Raw genomic sequence first — 19212 nt, 5'->3', positions numbered from 1 at the left:
TTACATAGCGCCTTTTCAAAGGCGTCGCGTAACTCTGTGTTGCCATGGCAGTTATAAGTGCTACAGCGATCCAGCGTTTCATACCACCATGCCGAGGTACGAAAGATCCATGTCTGTAGATTTTAATGTTGGCATCCAGAGTTTAAGGGGGGACTGCGAAGACTGGACTGCCAATCTTTTCACTTGCGGATGTGTCATATACAGAGCAATATTATCTGACCATGGTAGATCAAGTATATCTTATTTTAACTTGACTTGAGCATATTCGAACTTATTACACCCCTCAGCTCCCACGAGTTGTGTTGTTGATCTAACGATTCGCAAACTGTTGCACGGGGCAGATACTCATTTGCTACAAAATAATCGTAACTCAGCTGTAGGTACACTCGAGTACTTCTCTGTAATTTGCCTTTTGATCGGGACTTTCAAGTGACCGTGATGGAGTAAGTTTGGCCAACAGCTGTTGGCAACTGGCAACTGGCAACTGGCAGCTGACAAACTTCCGCCGCCTCCTTTCCTTCTCATTGTATCAGGCGTAACCCGCCAAAACGCGCACAACGTCACAAATGCAATCATTTCACTTCTCCTCGATTCTCTGCCCTCTTCTCTTCTTCCTTGATCTTCGTTTGTGTGCTTTTTAATCAAGTCGGCGGCAATATCACCCACCTTTTTAGGAGCAGAGTAACAGAATCTTGCTTAGGTATTTATCTTCTTCTCCCCAGTTTCACGGAAGTTGCGATACTATTTCAAACGAAACTTCTTGGGGTGGCTACAAACGCAAACCAATATCATGTTCAACCGGGAGCGATAACCAAGGCAAACAAATATTCCTTTCTTCCCCTCAACTCAACTGCCCGTTTGCTTCCCTTGCTATACTGTGTTTGCCGATATGGCCCAAAACCTACAGTCTCGCCATGGGAAGGAATGCCGCGCTGACAAGGCATACTACGAATGTAGTGACTTCGACTTTGACTTCAAAGGCTGTTGCTCTCACGATCCATGCATCAGGCCTCGTGGCTGTCGCGACGACGACTCTACAGATCGTGGTTCGTGGCCAATTCGCGACATGTCAGACATCGAGAGCAGTGCTTCAGAGACGACCGCTATTGAGAGTACTGTAGATATGAGGCCTGCTGTTGGGAGCGGCATTTTCACTGCGAGCTTTCCTTCAGATGATTCTGACACCGAAAGCACTCTCGTGACTCGAAGACGGCCCTCTTCCCACTCCAGCATGGACGACGATAATGAGAATGACGCTTCGCCTCGTAGGCATTCACACTCGAAGACTATGACAGACTCGGGTACTACTCGCACAATCCCTAACTCAATTCGAATTACGGTGACCAAGAATACGGTTATATTCACCAGCAAGCTGCCTTCCAGCAGCACATCCGTTGAATCAATCACCGAGACCGCAGTCGATACAACCCCAACCGCCTCCTTTCAGAGTACGCCAGCCCAGAGCCCCACTGAGACAGGAGCCTCGAGCCTTTCCACAGGTGATAGCGACTCTGGAGGTCCTTCCATTGGACTCATTGTTGGAGGTGTGGTTGGGGGTGTTGCGGCTTTGGCTCTCGTGGTTCTCGTTGTGATTATTCTTCGTCGTCGCAAGGACACCGACGAGCAACTGGATGGTGCTGATATGCCCTACAACAACTTTGATGAAAAGGAGGAAAAGAGTTATCTCAGCCGGATGTTGTCACGCAGTACCAACAAGGGGGGCACTGATCCGTTTGCGCCATTTGGAGGTACGTCTCGCCGATATGCACCATCAGAGTCATCATCAGAAGTGACCGACTCGTTTCCGAAACAAATGCTAAAACTACTCTGCAGGCCGTATCGACAGAGTAGACGACCTCCTCCGCCCACCCAGTGGCACTTTTGAGATGGATGCTACAGAAAATGTCGTTCATGAGCTTCCTACAGCCACTTTCAGCGACGCCCAAGCAAATGAGTCTCAGCCAGGTGGTCATGCGGCTGCCGGCCAGCCAGGCCGTCCTTTCCAAACTGGACCTGCTGCAGCACCTGAATATCCCCCGGCGACTACGTATCCTGTTGACCCTCGTGCCAACCTCAACGCCACTCTCGAAGATCGCCAACAAAAACAGTTTGTCAACCACTGGAATCAGTATAAAGCCCTCGGAGAAGGTGCGCACCAAGGGTAGTGGATTTCATGGAAAAGGATTCAGGTGTAGTTCACAATTGACGAGGTCAATATCACAAGCATTTTCTGGTGTTGTGCGGAGAATGAATACTTTGCATTCTCCCTTTCTTTTTGTACAATATGATTCGCTAGTTGGAAGTCGAATACTAAAGCAGGTTGAAACAATCCGAAGGTGGCGCGCAGATCTGAGCGATGTGGAAGCAACCCCCCTCATCACCTTATCGACATGCACATTCTCTTATTGGACAACAATAGCACACACTCGGGAGTTCATTCTTTCCCGCCTGCGGCCCGCTCCACGGGGCTGAATCGGGCCAGTTTCCGTTTCTGTTGTATCACCTCGCTACTTGCTTACGGGGGAAAGCTGACCGTCTTACTATGCCTTTCCAGATGATGACAACCATTCGATTCGAGCTTACTATATGCCGAGGACTTCTGTGCTGGAAATGTCCCCTGCTGCTACCTTGCAAGATACGCAGGTCGACCAATCGGGGCTGATGTCTGACTGTACATGCAATACCAGTCATAACTCTGACTAGTTTCACCACAACTGCCTCGTTCTCGACATGGACCTATCACGACACTTGTATCCTGCACAGTGATCTGCCAAGATGAGGGGTGATGGTATATCGAGCCTATCTGGGTTTACCGACCAAGACACAACAGATTGTGGCTTCAGCTGGGCTCAGATACGGCAGCAGGCAGGGAGAATCTGACAGGTGGATACGAGGCAGTGTGCGAGTAACCAGCATTGCAAGTATATAAGAGCCGTCAAGAGACGACTATCTTGACCGCAATGATTTAGCCCAGACTCGAGCAATTCGTACTATCCCTTCTCAGTAGCACCACCGATCAGTATGCCTTCTCAGCCACAACCCAAACAAGTTTTCCTTCCTCTCGAGGATGGCTCGCACCACGGAGCAAAAGAAGATGCATTTGCAGCCCCCAAACGCATCGTCATTTGCTGTGATGGTACTTGGCAGTCCTCAGTGTCAGGCCTGAAGAACATCCCCTCCAATGTAACAAGACTTGCCCGTTCAATTGCTCGTAGCGGCAAGGACAAAGACGAGAAAGTCTGGCAGCAAGTAGTCTACTACGATGCCGGCATTGGAACAGGAGACCTGGGTCAGGCAGAGGCCAATCGGCAGGGAGGTGCTGGCATTGGCTTCGTGGGCAACGTCATTGAAGCCTACAACTTCATCGTCCTGAACTACAACATCGGTGACGAGATCTTCTGCTTTGGCTTCTCTCGAGGAGCTTATACCGCTCGTGCAGTCGCAGGTCTCGTCACTGACATTGGCATCGTCTGTCCCAAGGACCTGCAAGACTTCCCTGACCTTTACGCCCTCTACCAGAAGAATCCTGATGGCTTCCATTTCCGTAAGTCACAAGCCTACATGGAATGGGTTAATGGCGTGCCATCTAAAAAGGAGGCCAATGGAGCATCCCAAATTCAGTCTCAATGGGAGAGTCCTCCTCACCATGATGCCCCTGAGTCGTCCAGGTTCGTTAAGGTTGTTGGCGTTTTTGATACTGTTGGAAGCTTGGGTATCCCAGATTTGCCCTGGACTCGTTTCAACCTCAAGTTCCTCGAGAAAGCCGTCGGGATCGCTGACCCTGGGTTTCACAATATTCATCTTAGTCCTTGTTAGTAATCCCCTTCGCAGTTCATATGCTTGGAACTGACAACTTCTCAGACATTCAGCATGCTTACCATGCGTTGGCTCTTGATGAACATCGCGCACCTTTCTCGCCCAGTCTTTGGCACTTCCCAGCCAACAAGGATCATAGCCCTCCCAAGCCTGCTAAGGATGTGGAGCAGCTTTGGTCCGATTGGGAGAAGATAAACAAGAACTCCAGCGCAACAAAAAAGCAGCTAGAAGATGCGTGGGGTGCTGTAGTTGATGGCGAGATGTATGAGCATCTTCAGGGCAATAAATCAGAACTGCTGCAAGTATGGTTCCCAGGTGTGCACATCAACATTGGCGGCGGGAATGATGACCTTCTCACTGAAAAGAAGAGTGATCTGGAGCGTAAGTTCATAAATATTCGGGCTACAGGGTGTACACTGACAAGCATAGAAATCGCACTTATCTCATTCGCCTGGATGTGTGAGCAAGTCGCTCCTTATTTGCAGTTCGTCGAAGACGGTAGCCTGGGCGAGCTAGGCAAATCAGCAGTCCAAGACCGCTACAACCTCCTCAAACCACTCCTAACTAATATCCAGAACGGAGATGAGAAGGACTACGGCCCTGGGCCACTGTCCAGCCGTATCGCAGCCTCTTTAGACCGCACAGGTATAAAGAAAGCAGGCGTTCTTAAGATCCCAGAAGAGACAGTCAGCGGCTGGGCAACGGGGCCTATTGTCGACAGCTTTACAGGCGCCATGATCGCCGGAGGCTCCGTCGACAGAGTCCCTGGCAACTATACCAAGGACGACAAGGGCCGCGAGATAGGCAATACATATGAGATGATCCATCCATGTGTCAAGTATCGCATGAACAAAGTTCCGAGCTATAAGCCCAAAGCCCTGCGTGGCTTTGAGAGGACTGCTGATGGAGGCAAGGGATATGTGTGGACAAAGGGTAGTGTTAAGATCCCGGAGTTTGTGATTAAGACGGGAGATGCTTTCTCAAGACACGTTGCGGAGCAGGATCGCAGTGCTGGCGGAAATGCTCGGGATTTCCTCAAGTCGATTGACACGATTGTTGTCTGAGCTGTAGTTTGACTCCTTATATATCAATTTGTTGACCAAGTCAGGCGAGTGATCTTTGTAACAATCATACGCGATTTCAGTCCGCTATTACTCCATGACACTTATCAACAAGTATCAATAGGGTGTATGAAGCATATCTCCAAGGAATTTGCAATGGCACCCGTGACTCTCAGGTGCAGTAGAGGCTTTCACATAATAAATGAAGCCAGCTCCAAGTTCAAGGACAAACTCACAATCCCAGGGTTCTACTCACCAAGATTGAAGCAAATCGATTTATTAGTCTTTTGTCATAAAACATCAGTAGTGCAAGAACAAAGTGTCCCAAGTTCTGTCCAGGTAAAGAACATGTCATCTTGATATCAAACCTGGAAAATTGCAAGGGAATCACTCTGCGTCCCCTGAATACAATATGCGGTGTCCCTTTTCCCCGCTATGCGCCTCAAATGCAAGATAAGTCGTCATCCCCGAGAGTTGTATCCCCAACCTCCCAAGTCTCCCTGTCATTCTTCGGGTCAAAGTAGATATGTGATAACCAATCTGTAAAACTACGCCGTTCTTGGGTCGAAATTTCAAGTCAAATGTTGTTGCCGGGTAAGCCCTTCACCTGTTCTGGAGCTTAGAGATCTCATCGAGAAGATCCTGAAGGTCCTGATCCGAAATCTTGTCGGCTAATGAAGGGATGAGTGTCTTGGCCTCGTCGGCTCCCTCGCAGCACAGAGAACCTAAAGATAGTCTGTTAGTATTCTCGAGAGACAGATAAGCTTTTTCCAAGACCTGGAAATCGTACCCAGCTGTGCGCGCTCAAACTTAGCGAGGTTCTTATGTGCGCTAAGAAGGCGTTCAACAGCCTCTACGTTCTCCTTTTGCGTGAATCGCGCAAAGTTATCGAGGTAGGTCAATGTTGAGTTCAACATCCTAGCAATAGTCAGCCCTACCGCCCGCAATCTAATGGCCATGGTGGTTATTCACTCGGTGTTGTTAACGTTCCTACGATCGTTCTTTCGTTTGGCGTGGAGAGCATTCAGAACCAGCGCAGCTTCGGAGAGCGTCAAGGTGTCGACATCTTGGAACTCGCCAAGGTTTAGAACTGCGGAAGCTTCCTCATTACCAGGAGCCGCGGGCTTGGGTCGAGAGGTGCGAGGGTGGTTGACCTTCCTAGGCGCAGCAGCAGCTGGAATTTGTTGTTCATCCTCCATTGCGAGAGAAGTTGTGCAGAATGCGCTGAAGCTGATTTTTCGATCGCGCAGTATTTGCGTGACTGTACTCGATGCGCGGGCGTTGGGGGAAAGTTGGTGAATGAGAGAGGTTCGGATTCAGAGAAGTTGGGTGTTAATTATTGAAAGTTGAAAGGCGAGCCTAGAAGAATCCAGAGTTCGGAGGCTGAAAGGAAGAACAAGACAATGCAATGTACGTACCCCAGCTTAATTAGTGGGGCTATCTTTTAGGCCAGGCACCTCCCTGAACAGAGGTGCTTGCTTTCGGTGATGGAGTCGCGTGGCTGAGAGCAGCTTGTCAATCTGTCAACCTCTAAAAAAGAACGACGAGATAGGAAGCCCAATGAGCCCTTATGATCGACACAATTCATAGGAATAATTGCTATAAACTGTAAGGGTTTCCTGAACTACTGCCACTGACACTAACTCTCTCATTCACAGCTCATCTCACCCTCGTCTCTCACCCTTGTTCATGGTCTCCCCTCTGATATAGATGGTTTAGTGAGCTTCAGGGGAAGCTAAACAGACTATTCAATACCAGACAGAGACCGATCATACATGCGCAAAAGGAATAATGTGAGGCCGGCCACAAGACTATGATGAAGATATGTGCTAATGAGTCAGGACTATCTTTGCTCTCATCGTCATCAACAAGGCCGGAGGTTTGGTTTACAACAAAAACTTCCACGAAGGCCTTCAACAGATCAGCACAAATGATTATCTAGTTCTCGCTGGAACATTTCACGGGTAGGTACCCCTTCAAGCTTCAAAAGCTGCGCATAGCTCTTCATGGGCACGTCAGAGCTCACATCAATCTCCAGTGTTCACGCCATCACATCTCGTCTCAATCCAGTCAAGAACCTACCAGGCGCAACACCGCCAGGAAACAGACCTGAGCCATCATCAGGGTTAGAGGTTCTCGAGACGGAAAACTTTCGCATGCAGTGCTTCAACACAATGACAGGGACAAAGTTCCTCCTCTTCACCGATACGACACAAGCAAATGTCGATGTCACTATCCGCAGGATCTATGACCTCTATGCCGACTACGTCATGAAGAACCCCTTCTATTCTCTTGAAATGCCTATCCGGTGTGATATTTTTGACCGGAAACTACTTTCGTACATCAGAGAGATCAATAATCGATAGACGGGTTTGGGATAGATTTACGGAGTAATCGGAATCAGCATGTATCGTAATGGCTTTAATATTCTTGTCGTCTAAACCCCCTAGCCTGTGTCTATTATACATTTGCTGCAATGTTGACAGAGCTGGACCGCAATCTACTATGAAGTGTCCATCTTGTCTCCGTCGCCTTTCTTTCCGCCCTTATCTTGGTCCTTGCTGCTCGATCCCTGGTTCTCGTCTTCTTCCTTGACGTCGCTAAGTGAAGCCTTCTTTGCAGCTTCCTCTTCCTCACGAGCTGCCTTCTCCTGTCGAGCCTTTTCTTCTTCCATACTCATACGCAGAGCGAGTGCGAGCTCAGGTTCCATTGCAGGGTCGAAACCGAACTCGAATTCATCGTTACTACCGCCTGCGCCCCCAGCTCCGCCAGATCCGCCAGCATTCTCTCCAAGAAGGATGGGGCTCGAAATGAGTTGGTCGCTAAGAAGCTTGCTGCTGGGAGGAATGACCACCAAGTGGCAGCCTTCGCTGGTCTTGACGGTGTCGATAAAGAGTTGCAGCTTGTTCTTAGTGCTGTCGTCATCGAGATCGCCGAACAGGACAAAGTCGACCGAAATGTTGGCTTTCTTCATCTTCTTTGCGAGCGTGGTAAGCTCTTTCTCTGATTCCTCAACGGGAGAGCAGACAAAGACTATTATTCGTTGACGCTGGGATCGGTTCTGGCGATGCTTCAAGGCAAGCTAAAGAGAGGTCAGTACATGTCACCGCTATATTCAGCCGTGTTGAAGACTTACGGTAGCTACCTGGATACCCGTCTTCAAGTGGGACGAGCCTCCAATCTTCTTCTTCGTCCTGTGAAGACCATCAAGGATCTTGCCCTGCTCGGTGGTGAGAGTCACCAGCACTTCAGGTCCTTTGCCGCCCATGCTCATCAACCCAACAGATGATTCAGGGTTTCCTTGTGTGATAGTCTGAAAAGTAATGTTGACAGCGTCGACTTGCGATTCGAATCGAGTAGGTTGATAGTCGCCATTTCTGCTGCTCTCGCTGTTGTCGACGACAACCATAACCGCCTCAAGAACCATATTGGGCGTTGTTGTTGTTGTTCAGCAGCTGTAAAAGTATCGTATGCAGCTGCAGGAGTTTGTGACAAGTGTGTACGTGGAGAAAGCGTAAATTTGGTTGATGGTGAGAAGGTCTTGAAAGCAACTGAAGCTGTGTCGTACCTAAGGCTTCAGCCTGGCGGAGTGTAAGGTAGCTCGATGATGAGAAGTAGCGCTACTTGTTACTGTGGGGATTAGTGCGTACGAACGTGTACCTATACCTTCTTTCCACCGCTACCGATTGCTTGCGTCAGGGCAGCTAGTTGGCTTACCTAATGATACAGACCCACACACTTTGTTTACTTCCCGCAAGCTCCACCTCTAACCAACGCGCCTGGGGTAGACAATTGCAACTTCAGATACATCTTCAGCCATTTTTCGCACTTGCCTATAAACACATACAGCGCTGATAACGATGGCTCCTGTGAATTCGAAAAAGCAGCTTGCTGAGTCCCCTCTCAAGAAGACCATGGTTGAGCATGTCCCTCTACACAGTGGAAGCCCTTCGGCGCAACCACGAAGTCCCATCAGGAAGCGAACGCCTGGTGCTATCACGATGCAGCAAAAACAGGCCATGATCGATAACATGCAACTCGAAAGTATGTGGCTGTTGGTCTGGCACAAGTACACTGCTGACAATATCGTAGTTACGGAACGCGCTCGTCGATTAAGAGCCCAATACAATTACATGGCAACAACAGTTCGCTCCCGCATCGAAATGCGACTCAACCGCGTCCCTATGTCAATGAGAAACATCAAGATGGGAGACTTACTACAGAAAACTTTGGATCAAGAGCAACAACGGGCCGCGAAATCGGCCGCTATGCGAAAACAACCAGCAACAACACGGGCGGCAAGCCCACCAAAGCAGATTCAATCGGCTGCAAATAACTTGAAACCCGCGCCACGCACAAAGAAGCGCATGAGGTATGGATGACATGAAGTCGCCAAGTAGTCAACTAACAAGGATCCAGTGATGCCATCTCAGGAGACAAAGAAAACGAGGTCGAGCATACCGAGACTGCTAAGAAGAGGGCTCGAGCTGCAACAACCACAGACGTGTCACATGCCCGATCAGGACAAATTTTGTCGCCAACATCCTCCAACTCGCGAATGGCAAACCGACCTCCATCACCTACTAAGTCTGGTATTGCACGACCAGCTTCACCACTGAAGCGCCCGGCTACAGCTTCAGGTATGCTGTCGAGCATGGTGGAGAAGGCAAAGGCGACGCGAGCTGGCGCTGGTGCTGGACGTAAGATGACGACAAATTCTACCACAAGCTCAATGTCCACCAACAACACAGCTGCCACCAGAAATAAGAAAGCATTACCAGCAACAACTACTTCAAGAGCCCCTACTTCTCGACCTGGTACACGAACAACGCGTAGATCTATTGCCAACAGCGAGTCCAGTGAGTCGAGCAATGGAACCGTGATAAGGAAGGGGCCAGCAGCCAAGAGTGCTCCAGTTAAAATAGGGACATCGCGTAAGGGGACAACAGGGGCAGTTCGCAAAACCACAGCGAAGAGCAACCCTTCAACTGCGAGCACGGGTACAGGACGAACTTTGCGAAAACGAGCATAGAACGGAATATTGATGAAAGGGATCAGTGGATCGTGGTTGGTACATTGTTTGACTTGATACATATTACATGGTCATGGTATAGGAGTTCAGGATCGAGGCGAATGGTGGTGCACTGGAAGACTCCATGTTACTTTATGATTGATATTCTTTTGAAACTGCATATGCCCATGAGAAACCCAAGAGCGCGAGTGTTTCCAAAAATACACTCTGGAATTTTCAGTCACGAATGCCTTTTGGTATCTCCCAACTTATGAACCACCCTTCTTCTTCTTCTTGTCTTCAACAAGTTCAATATGATCCTCGGGTATCTGCTTGTACTTCTCAAGCAGGAACTCTTCCAACTCAACGCTAACATCACCCTGGACAACAATTTCTTCTCCGCCACCAGGAAGCTTGGTCACTGAAGAGCCTGTAGCAAACTTCTTGCCAAGATCTTTGGCGACCTGTGGTATTTTCAGTATGGGGTGATCATCTGCTGAGCTAGGAAACTCACCTTCTTGAGTTCCAAGTCAAAGGACTCGAGTCCTATCACAGCCGTGACAAACTTCTTCTTGTTTCGCTCAATGCGCTTGATAGTGACAACACTCTTGGCTAGCAGATCGGCATGTTTTGCCTCAGCGGCTTCAGCCTTAGCGGTCTTCTTCTGTGCGTCCTTTGCGGCTCGTTTCTGGGCTTCGACGGATAGTGATGCAGTAGCAGCCTCGAGGGCCTCTATATGGCTAAGTGTTATGGGGTGTCCACGTCCGAGACATTTTGGACTTCGTACCTGCTGACCAGATCCTGTTGTAAAGCTCTGGTTCGTTCTTTTCTAGCCATTCCTGGCACTTCTTAACGGTTCCGCCATACTCGCAGTACTACTTGGTCGATTAATCAGTTTGAGGGGTTCTCTCGACGGTACACGGACTCGTAAAAATATATTGTTACCTCCGGGGGTAGAGTGCAAACTGTGAAGGGTGTTGTCAGCTACTGGTTCTTGCTCCGCATCATAATCAATCAAAAGTCGTTATGAAAGAACATACCGCCACAGTACTTGACAATACGACCCTGGGGCTCGCCCTCAGGTTGCTCAACGTCAGCCATAGAGATCTGAAGCTGTATACTATGACTGTAAAGGTATAAAAAGAACTTAAAGCAAAAGAAAAAGTTTATAGTTGTATGGAGGCGATACGCGTTTCTCTGCTCATGCTAGATCGACCTTGCTTAACCTATGGCGGGGTAAATTTCATGGAGGGGCACTTGAGCCTTGTCCTCAGGTGAGCTAAGGTGAACCAAGGTGAACCAAGGTGGACCAAGGTGAGTGAGGCTAAGTACCTTCCTTACCCTTGATGGGAGCCTGAGGCAGCACCAGCAATTTTGAATGCCCCCAACTGACTTTCCTGACTGAGGCATCAAACATGGGTTCCCAAGGTTCATACAGTACACGCGCAACATCTTACAAGATGCATCCATGCAACGCAATGTAACGAACGAGTACTACGGGTTGGTGACCATGTCGATAGGGTTGCATCGAAATGATATGCGCGCTTGCTACCGACGGCATCTCGGCCCCCACGACCAAGAGGGAACGGATGCTTACCGAACCAACATCATGAGCCTCTTTAAGATCTTTGTGAAGTCGACCATGAACTACGTCACTTGTATCATCCTCATAAGTTGCTTACTCAATGTTGTGAGGCCTTTCGGATCACAAAGATCAGGCAATCACATCATAACTCGGCGGCTGCCTCATCTCTGAACGTTTGATCGATCAAACCATGGCCTACCAAGCTGGCCGTCCTCATTTCATCTTGAACTGTCTACGGCCAGTGATCTATCCAAACGAGGCTACGCTCATTCAATGACATCCGAGCTGTTCGGAAATCGCCCCTTTAGGTCAGCTCTGTTGCATGACTTGTATCAATCGAGCGACCTCAAGGCCTCTTCGTTCATGCGCTCGGGCAGTGCTATCACAAAATGTTTCTGCATTCAAGCAACCTGAGAGACGCAGGCCAAGAAGCAGTTAGCCGCCGACGAAACAACTTTACGACTAATTGGCCCTACAGCGGTAACTATGGACCAATAGTCTCTCACGCCTGTAACTGTCATCACAGCTTTCGCGCGCGCAACAGGTTCTACCCCTGTCAATCGCTGTCAGCCAAAAATAGAAATTCACGATTCTGCTTCCTATTGGCTACTTGGAGTTATTAGTTGTTCGATAGCGGAGATCAACCGACCTAGTGGCCGGGAATGGATGCTGCCTTGATGCAACCTCTTCTCGTCTTGTCTACCGCCAACAAACTTCACATGGTTCTCGCAGCCTTGTGTGCCAGTCAGGTTCTTCAGCAGGATATTGGCGCTCTTAGGCCCCGCCTCCACCACGCCTCATGAGCGGCACGCTACCATGTCTGGCGATGCATCGGCCCACCTAGACATAGAGTTGGGATGTGCTACTGCAAGTGCGTGCCGCCCAACTGATTCTAAGCCCACACTTCGGAAAGCCGCTCCAGCGAGTATTGGTGATTCTAGACCAGTCCTCGGGCTTTAAGACTATGACAATCCCCCGGCCAGGAGTCTGGCCCTCTTCTTCCGCATTCTCTTCTTTCCGTCTTCAGCCTTCCGTGCTGTGTTACTTCGCAGATCTGCATAGAGGCTTCGTTGATCGAGGCATCCTGTCGTTTTCACACACTTAATACTGACGCCGGTCGTCGACCAAATCTTACTATAACGACTAATACACATAGCCTTCTTGTTGCGTCGAGCCCTCGGGCAGGAGTCAGATATCGGGAATAACTGACAGAGATACGCAACATGGCTGATACACAAAACCGATACTACCCCCTGGACTCGTCGCTGGCCCGAAAGCACAGGGGGAGACTTAATCCTATAATTGAGGAGGATAGCGATGATGGTATGGTTCAAAATGGAGGTCGCAGGACGAGACGCGCCGGTAATGCCCAACTCAAGATCGAGGCATGGTTAACACCGATGAGCGATCACTTCCCTACACCAAGAGGAATGAACTATCTTTCTGCTCCTATTCTCCCATCATCACCTTCAACCGACTCGGCTGCCGACACTTCACCAACCACCTCCAGCAACCCCTGGAATCGCCATAGTGTCGCCACCGAGGCCACTGAGTTTGAGGATCTTTACGATGTGACTGATGATGAAGAGGATATGCTTAAGCGAAAGGCGTCTGCTAGGTCGAGGCAGGTCCCGACCAAGCAACCAACTCCGCTTGTCATTCCAGCAACACGCGATAACTCTGTTGAGACGTGGTCTGCTGTGGACAACATGAAGAAGTCGATGACTTCTCCAGTCCCTTTGACCCCTTCTGTCAAACTTACCATGTCACCTGCTCAGATGGAGTTCATGCACGAGCAACATGCAGCAGAGACACCAACCATGTCAGCTCCCCCATCCTTAGATGGGAGCTTGACTTCTGAGCAGCTCGCGGCTATGAGCGCCCCGCCCACACCGATAATTGGTAATGAGGATTCAAACACCGAAGATGCTTGGGCTGGCGTTCAACTACAACCCGGCGCTCTTGCTACCCTCCACGCCCTTGCTAGTGGCGAGGAGAATCTTCATGAACAGCCATCTCAAGTTCTTGAGGTGCCTGAACAACATTCTGTCCAGCCAACTGTTGAGATGCGACAACAACCACTGCGACTCATCACCAGCTTCCAGTCGCAGCCAGCTATCAGCAGGGCCTTCTCTCCCAATCCTAACCGTCAGTCTCTTGCAGACTTGACAAAGCTTGATATTCCATCTCCAGGTGGTTTCTTCTCCGGCCTGTCTCCCCGAAGCCGGAACACATGGCACATGCCCTCCAAGTCCCCCGAGGACATGCCACCACCTACGTCCACCACCGCTGAACAGTTCTACCGATGTCCCTGGAACATGGATGTTTCGGTTCCCCCTGTCCCCAAGCGTAAGGAACTCGTCGAGGACTTTTATCGTAGTGTTAGGTTTACACCCGCTCCCACTGAGCCCATCGTTGAGCAAGTCGTTGAGCTCAAGGAGGAGGATGACTTCTCGGACGACATGCCCACTGCTCGACCCATTTTTGAGCACAAGACTGCCCCCTCTACTGTCGAGTCAGCCAATGCCCCGGCTTCTCCTCAGGCTGAGGATGCACCCACTGAGATTGTGGTCGACTATGATCCTGACTATGCTCGCAAGCAACAAAAGGAGGCCCTCTCTCATTTTGATCGCACTGAACTCTGGCTCATGGCCCAGCGGTCTTACCTTCGCGGTGTACAGGATGAGTCAACTGAGGATGATGGTGGCCTCAACACCATCACTGAGGAGGCTGAGGAGGAAACTGAAGCTCTTCAAATTCAAACCGAACTTCCTCCTCTCAAGGTTCAGCCCGAAACTTCCATTATTCCTGTTAAGAAGAGTGTTCGTTTCTCCAACCTTGTCTCAACTTCTGATCACCCCAAACGTCTGCCTTCCATGCTCGTCCGCCGCGAGTCTGCCTACTATCGAGCATTCCAAGACTACATCATCCGCATCCAACGCCAGGATGTGTTTGTACACCAGCTTGCTCGATTTGAGGCTATCCAGGCTCAGCGTGTTTCCCTTAAGGAGTCTCACCGCAACCAGCTTCTCGGCAAGTACCAGCTCAGCGTCGTTCCCCAGTCCGCCAAGAAGAGACTCAGTGCCAACGTTGCTCGTGGCGATGACAACATCATTGACGACCCTGAGAAGCTGCGTCGGGAGAAGGAAGTTGAGGCCATGAACCAGATGACCGTTGCTGCGTGGCATGTTGCCGCCATGAAGATGCTCAACGGTGGCCGCCTCATCTCTGCTCCAGTGACCAAGCGACTTGCTCGTCTTTCTCGCGCGGCCCTTGGACATGATGGTACTACTCGCGAGCGCGCTAGAGTCCTTGACTTGGGCGGACAGACTACTTGCGACTGGGCGTGGCACTGCGCGCTCCAGTTCCCCAACGCTAAGGTCTACACTGTCACCACCAAGTCCATTCGTCAACTTTCCAACTGCAATGTCCGTGGTCCCCCCAACCACAGACAAGTTGCAGTTGAGAAGTTCTCTCGTCTTCCCTTCTCAGACAACCAATTCGATCTTATTTCTGCCCGAGAGCTTCACAGCATCCTCAAGCTCTTTGGTGAGAACGGAGAAGATGAGTGGGACACCTGTCTTAAGGAGTGCATGCGTGTTCTCAAGCCTGGTGGCTATCTTGATTTCTCGCTCTTGGACTCAGACATCATTAACGCTGGTCCCGTCGGACTGGCAAAGAGCGTCGAGTTTGGCTTCGCCCTCAAGACTCTTGGTTATGACCCTAATCCTACCAAGCTTTGGCTCGGTCGTCTGGCCCGTGCCGGCTTCCAGGACACTCGCCGCATCTGGATGTGTCTGCCCATGGGTGCCAGGCGAAACATGTTCAAGCCTCCCACCCCTCCTTTGAAGGACAGCCCTAATGGCCAAGATGTCAAGACCTGCCAGATGGACGCCATGGTTATGGGAAGCAGTGATGATATTGCTAGCGCTTGCAGCATTGCTGGCGGCTGGAACTGGGAGCGATGGCTCCTTCGCTGTGAGATGGAGAAGGTTGCTGGTGAGCTCCGACTCGCCGATACTACTACTACCGGAACTGCCATGGAAGAGGCTGGCAAGTGTCTGGATGACGTCGCCACCGTGTTTGAAGAAGGCCGAAACTGCAAATCCGGCTTCCGAATGCTCAGCGGTTATGCTCAGAAGCCCAAGGCTGGTACTGAGACCATCAAGATTGCTCTCCGCGAGTAGTCTGTTACATATTGAAGGTTCTCCTTTGTCAACTCGCACTCGCTTGACACTTTTCATACATGGATGAAGATTTACTTTCGGGATTGGAAATGAGAGGGGACACAATAACTAAGTATGAGAGATGATGATGGGATGCGTGATGGTTTCACGCGTAATGACGGGTGGTCAGGTCAGGTTGCATGTGTTTGGCGAATGGGGTTTGATATATCATGTTATGTGCTTACAGATACCATTGTAAATAGTACAGAACATGGTGTTCTGATCCTACTTGACGGAATAAAGGTTTCCTTCTGTATGAAGATTATTTGACCAGTAATAAGAACGATAAGACTAAACATAAGTTAATTATACAACTCAAAATCAAAGACAACTGGGTTTCTCCTCGTGTTAAATCAAGGACCGATATCAATACCTATGTTATGCTGGCCTAGGTGCAAGAAGAGGTCTCTTCGTCTAATGGCTGGGCAGGCACCTAGGTACTAAGCTAGTTTATATGATGATGCCGAAATTAAGCATAAGCCATCTTATCCTAACCTAATTATATGCTTATAAGTTAGTTGTTAAGATATTGGAATCAAATCCTCACTATTAGCATATCATATAATCTATGGCTGATGAAGTTCTTTTATTTCAGGGTAGGTCAACATCTAATGAACATAAACTTGGAGGTAGCGACAGACTGAGTGGTGCCATGCAGTTTAGAGTAGGACTCTCTATATGGAACATGATTATATGGGCGGTCATAGTGCATGAATAAGTGCCTGATATAAGTAATTCTCCATTATTGATAACCATTTTACCTTTGTTGTTGCCCACTTCCCGTCTGTTGCTATTCTAATACCCTCTGGTTTAGACCACTGAGGCAAGAAGCAATGGAATGGATGACGTTCTAAAAAGGGAAAGGCCGGGCGGGCAAAAAACGGGGACCCACATTAGCCGACAGCTTCAATCGAGTAGCTTCATGACCCATTGACGACTACACGGACGCCTAAGGAAAACCATCACCTCCAACGTCAGTCGACATATCACATCGGTTCGATTCGTCCACGCTCGCTCCGAAAATAAAACGTCACAATGTCGAACAACAACTGGCAAGAGGAAGCTATGCGCCGTCTCCGACAGATGCAACAGGCCCGTGGTGGTGTTGGAGGGGGTGGCCCTCAGATGCCCCGAGCAGCCGGTGGTGCCCTCTTTGGTGGTCTGCTACTCGCTGGTGGTGCTCTGTTCCTGTCAAACTCCTTATTCAACGTCGATGGTGGTCACAGAGCCATCAAGTATCAGAGGTTAACTGGTGTGAGCAAGGAGATCTACAATGAAGGTACGAGAAAACCAAGTTCGGAGGATTCGGCTCAGACGCTGACTTAGGGAAACAGGAACGCACATCAACATCCCTTGGTTTGAGACGCCAATTGTGTACGATGTCCGAGCAAAGCCACGCAATGTTGCGTCTTTGACCGGAACCAAGGATCTGCAGATGGTCAACATCACCTGCCGTGTGCTCTCTCGCCCACAGATTGATGCTCTGCCTCAGATCTACCGTACACTAGGCACCGACTACGACGAGCGCGTGTTGCCATCTATTGTCAACGAGGTTCTCAAGAGTGTAGTTGCTCAGTTCAACGCTAGCCAGCTCATCACACAGCGAGAGAACGTTGCCAGACTGGTCCGAGAGAACCTTTCTCGACGAGCTGCTCGATTCAACATTCTCCTTGACGATGTCTCCCTAACTGTAAGAAAATAATTGCATACTGAACGGAGAGTATTTGACTGACATCCCGCAGCACCTTGCCTTCTCTCCCGAATTCACAGCTGCCGTCGAGGCTAAGCAGGTTGCCCAGCAAGAGGCGCAACGAGCTGCTTTCATCGTCGACAAGGCGCGACAGGAGAAGCAGGCCATGGTTGTCAAGGCACAGGGTGAGGCTCGCTCCGCTGAGTTGATTGGTGAGGCCATCAAGAAGAACAAGGCCTACGTTGAGCTCAAGAAGATCGAGAACGCTCGACTGATTGCTGCTCAGCTCCAAGAGGCTGGCTCTAAGAACAGACTCATGCTTGACTCTGAGGGTCTGGGTCTCAATGTCTTCGACAGTAATGACAAGAACTGATTGAATGATATGGACGGACGAGCCGTGAAGGAGGAGAGGTGTTTATGGATTTGACGAACTCTCCACTGTATGTCTACCGAAAGGGTTGTACTATTAGGAATAATGAGGTAGAAAAAGTCAACTACCGATTCTGCTCTGCTGCAAATGGTTTTATAAAATTTGCCTTGGATTCACGAACAATAAGAGTGAACCACATTAGATGCAAACGACATCAAACACTAGCTGAGCCTCGGCCTCGGCTCTTGACAAATACACAGTAGATACTAGGTACCTATGAGTAAATGAATACCTAGGTACCTACTAAGGTAGGTAGGTAAATAAACAATCCTCAATCTAAGATCTTATTCGTCCAAGCCTTCCCATCACGAGTTGAAGAAGACGCACAATAGGCATATCGTCGAGATAGACAGCAGCTCCAGTCACTGCAAGGGTCGCCCCTCCCCCTCCGTCAGTGTTAGCCTACAACCCCACCATAGATCAATCAAGCTCAGTCAGCCCAGCAGCCGCCAATGCTTTGACCTTCACATCAGCCTCGCATACTTCAAACCTACGCGACACTTCTTTTTCTCTTTGCAACTCTCGTAAAAGCTCACGAGCACACCATATCCCAGTTCTTCACCACAGCCGCCAAAATGTTGATCAAGTACGTCACAGACCGGAATTTCGACGTCATGTCGGCAAACATGGGAGCAAACTAACACTGCGGTCACCAGGGTCCGCACATTGACCGGCAAGGAGATCGAGCTGGATATCGAGTCCGACTACAAGGTAAATTTCGAAATGCGTCGTACGATAGAAGCAGAGAGATCTCAGCTGACCGCTCGTAGGTCTCCCAAATCAAGGAGAAGGTCGAGGAGAAGGAGGGTATCCCACCCGTTCAACAGCGACTTATCCATGGCGGCAAGCAAATGTACGTTACATACAGACTTTTGAACGAACAACATGTCTTTCAGTAAACTAACACACCTTGTCTAGGACCGACGACAAGACTGCTGCTGAATACAACCTCTCCGCCGGTGACACTCTCCATCTTGTTCTCGCCCTTAGAGGAGGACGATGGATGGCATAAATACATCGAACGAATATTTGAGTGAACATAGTGGACCTCATCCGACTTAACGACTTCGCCGCTTAACAGCCGAGGATGATGAGGGACGATTATACTAGGTGGAATAACTGAGCACAGTACCACAGCTGTTGAACCTAAGGGATCATGATGTCGAGTCAGCTGGTGCAGTCATGCGCGAATACTGCTGCTAGTATAAAACATTTTCAGAAGACACGGTGATAATACCAGAAGATACGATAAAGTTGTTCTCATTAAAGCGTCTCATTTTTAGCAAGTTTGGCTACACTTATTTTTCACTTGTGGTCTTGTTGCCATCATACACATCACGAAGTGATATATGCGCCAACCTCGATATCCCGTTCTATTCCCAGTCTAATTCCA

General features: G+C 49.5%; 10 protein-coding genes across 10 annotated transcripts; 7 read left to right on the top strand and 3 right to left on the bottom strand.

Moving 5' to 3' along the window:
- The first annotated feature begins 512 nt into the window (after nt 1–512).
- Nucleotides 513–2296, top strand: BKA55DRAFT_550947 (uncharacterized protein). Its single transcript, XM_046191323.1, has one exon. It carries the CDS (start codon nt 890–892, stop codon nt 1883–1885), a length of 996 nt encoding a protein of 331 aa, XP_046056999.1. The 5' UTR covers nt 513–889; the 3' UTR covers nt 1886–2296.
- Nucleotides 2297–3021: 725 nt separating this feature from the next.
- On the top strand, nt 3022–4880 carry BKA55DRAFT_588713 (uncharacterized protein; the record flags this gene model as incomplete). The annotated part of the gene is made up of 3 exons (XM_046194834.1): nt 3022–3811; nt 3862–4197; nt 4246–4880. 3 exons carry the CDS (start codon nt 3022–3024, stop codon nt 4878–4880), a joined length of 1761 nt encoding a protein of 586 aa, XP_046056998.1.
- A 600-nt stretch (nt 4881–5480) lies between these two features.
- On the bottom strand, nt 5481–6076 carry BKA55DRAFT_496184 (HRDC-like protein; the record flags this gene model as incomplete). The annotated part of the gene is made up of 3 exons (XM_046186352.1): nt 5481–5602; nt 5668–5795; nt 5850–6076. The coding sequence occupies 3 exons, from the start codon at nt 6074–6076 to the stop codon at nt 5481–5483; spliced, it is 477 nt and encodes a 158-aa protein (XP_046056997.1).
- A 271-nt stretch (nt 6077–6347) lies between these two features.
- Nucleotides 6348–7285, top strand: BKA55DRAFT_550940 (Sybindin-like protein). The gene is made up of 4 exons (XM_046191322.1): nt 6348–6485; nt 6536–6670; nt 6719–6841; nt 6916–7285. Coding segments are annotated over exons 2-4 (453 nt in total). The 5' UTR covers nt 6348–6485; nt 6536–6668; the 3' UTR covers nt 7244–7285.
- BKA55DRAFT_550937 (uncharacterized protein) lies at nt 7286–8468 on the bottom strand. The gene is made up of 2 exons (XM_046191321.1): nt 8014–8468; nt 7286–7959 (listed from the first exon to the last, which is right to left on the bottom strand). The coding sequence occupies exons 1-2, from the start codon at nt 8302–8304 to the stop codon at nt 7381–7383; spliced, it is 870 nt and encodes a 289-aa protein (XP_046056995.1). The 5' UTR covers nt 8305–8468; the 3' UTR covers nt 7286–7380.
- A 269-nt stretch (nt 8469–8737) lies between these two features.
- BKA55DRAFT_683289 (Borealin N terminal-domain-containing protein) lies at nt 8738–9909 on the top strand (the record flags this gene model as incomplete). The annotated part of the gene is made up of 3 exons (XM_046198483.1): nt 8738–8921; nt 8970–9249; nt 9297–9909. 3 exons carry the CDS (start codon nt 8738–8740, stop codon nt 9907–9909), a joined length of 1077 nt encoding a protein of 358 aa, XP_046056994.1.
- Nucleotides 9910–10064: 155 nt separating this feature from the next.
- Nucleotides 10065–11306, bottom strand: BKA55DRAFT_38085 (translation initiation factor SUI1). Its single transcript, XM_046185962.1, has 5 exons — nt 10929–11306; nt 10834–10853; nt 10676–10763; nt 10403–10620; nt 10065–10352 (listed from the first exon to the last, which is right to left on the bottom strand). Exons 1-5 carry the CDS (start codon nt 10987–10989, stop codon nt 10158–10160), a joined length of 582 nt encoding a protein of 193 aa, XP_046056993.1. The 5' UTR covers nt 10990–11306; the 3' UTR covers nt 10065–10157.
- A 1390-nt stretch (nt 11307–12696) lies between these two features.
- On the top strand, nt 12697–15660 carry BKA55DRAFT_497917 (uncharacterized protein; the record flags this gene model as incomplete). Its single annotated transcript, XM_046186505.1, has 1 exon — nt 12697–15660. The coding sequence occupies one exon, from the start codon at nt 12697–12699 to the stop codon at nt 15658–15660; it is 2964 nt and encodes a 987-aa protein (XP_046056992.1).
- A 1104-nt stretch (nt 15661–16764) lies between these two features.
- Nucleotides 16765–17762, top strand: BKA55DRAFT_498523 (band 7 family-domain-containing protein; the record flags this gene model as incomplete). Its single annotated transcript, XM_046186563.1, has 3 exons — nt 16765–16978; nt 17034–17389; nt 17442–17762. 3 exons carry the CDS (start codon nt 16765–16767, stop codon nt 17760–17762), a joined length of 891 nt encoding a protein of 296 aa, XP_046056991.1.
- A 632-nt stretch (nt 17763–18394) lies between these two features.
- BKA55DRAFT_683285 (ubiquitin-related domain-containing protein) lies at nt 18395–18831 on the top strand (the record flags this gene model as incomplete). Its single annotated transcript, XM_046198482.1, has 4 exons — nt 18395–18405; nt 18476–18530; nt 18590–18672; nt 18738–18831. The coding sequence occupies 4 exons, from the start codon at nt 18395–18397 to the stop codon at nt 18829–18831; spliced, it is 243 nt and encodes an 80-aa protein (XP_046056990.1).
- Between the last annotated feature and the right edge of the window lie 381 nt (nt 18832–19212).

This window comes from Fusarium redolens (genome assembly GCF_020744475.1).
Source record: "Fusarium redolens strain MPI-CAGE-AT-0023 chromosome Unknown BKA55scaffold_1, whole genome shotgun sequence".
NCBI classification, from domain to species: domain Eukaryota; kingdom Fungi; phylum Ascomycota; class Sordariomycetes; order Hypocreales; family Nectriaceae; genus Fusarium; species Fusarium redolens.
This window is presented reverse-complemented; position numbering and strand designations above follow the sequence as displayed.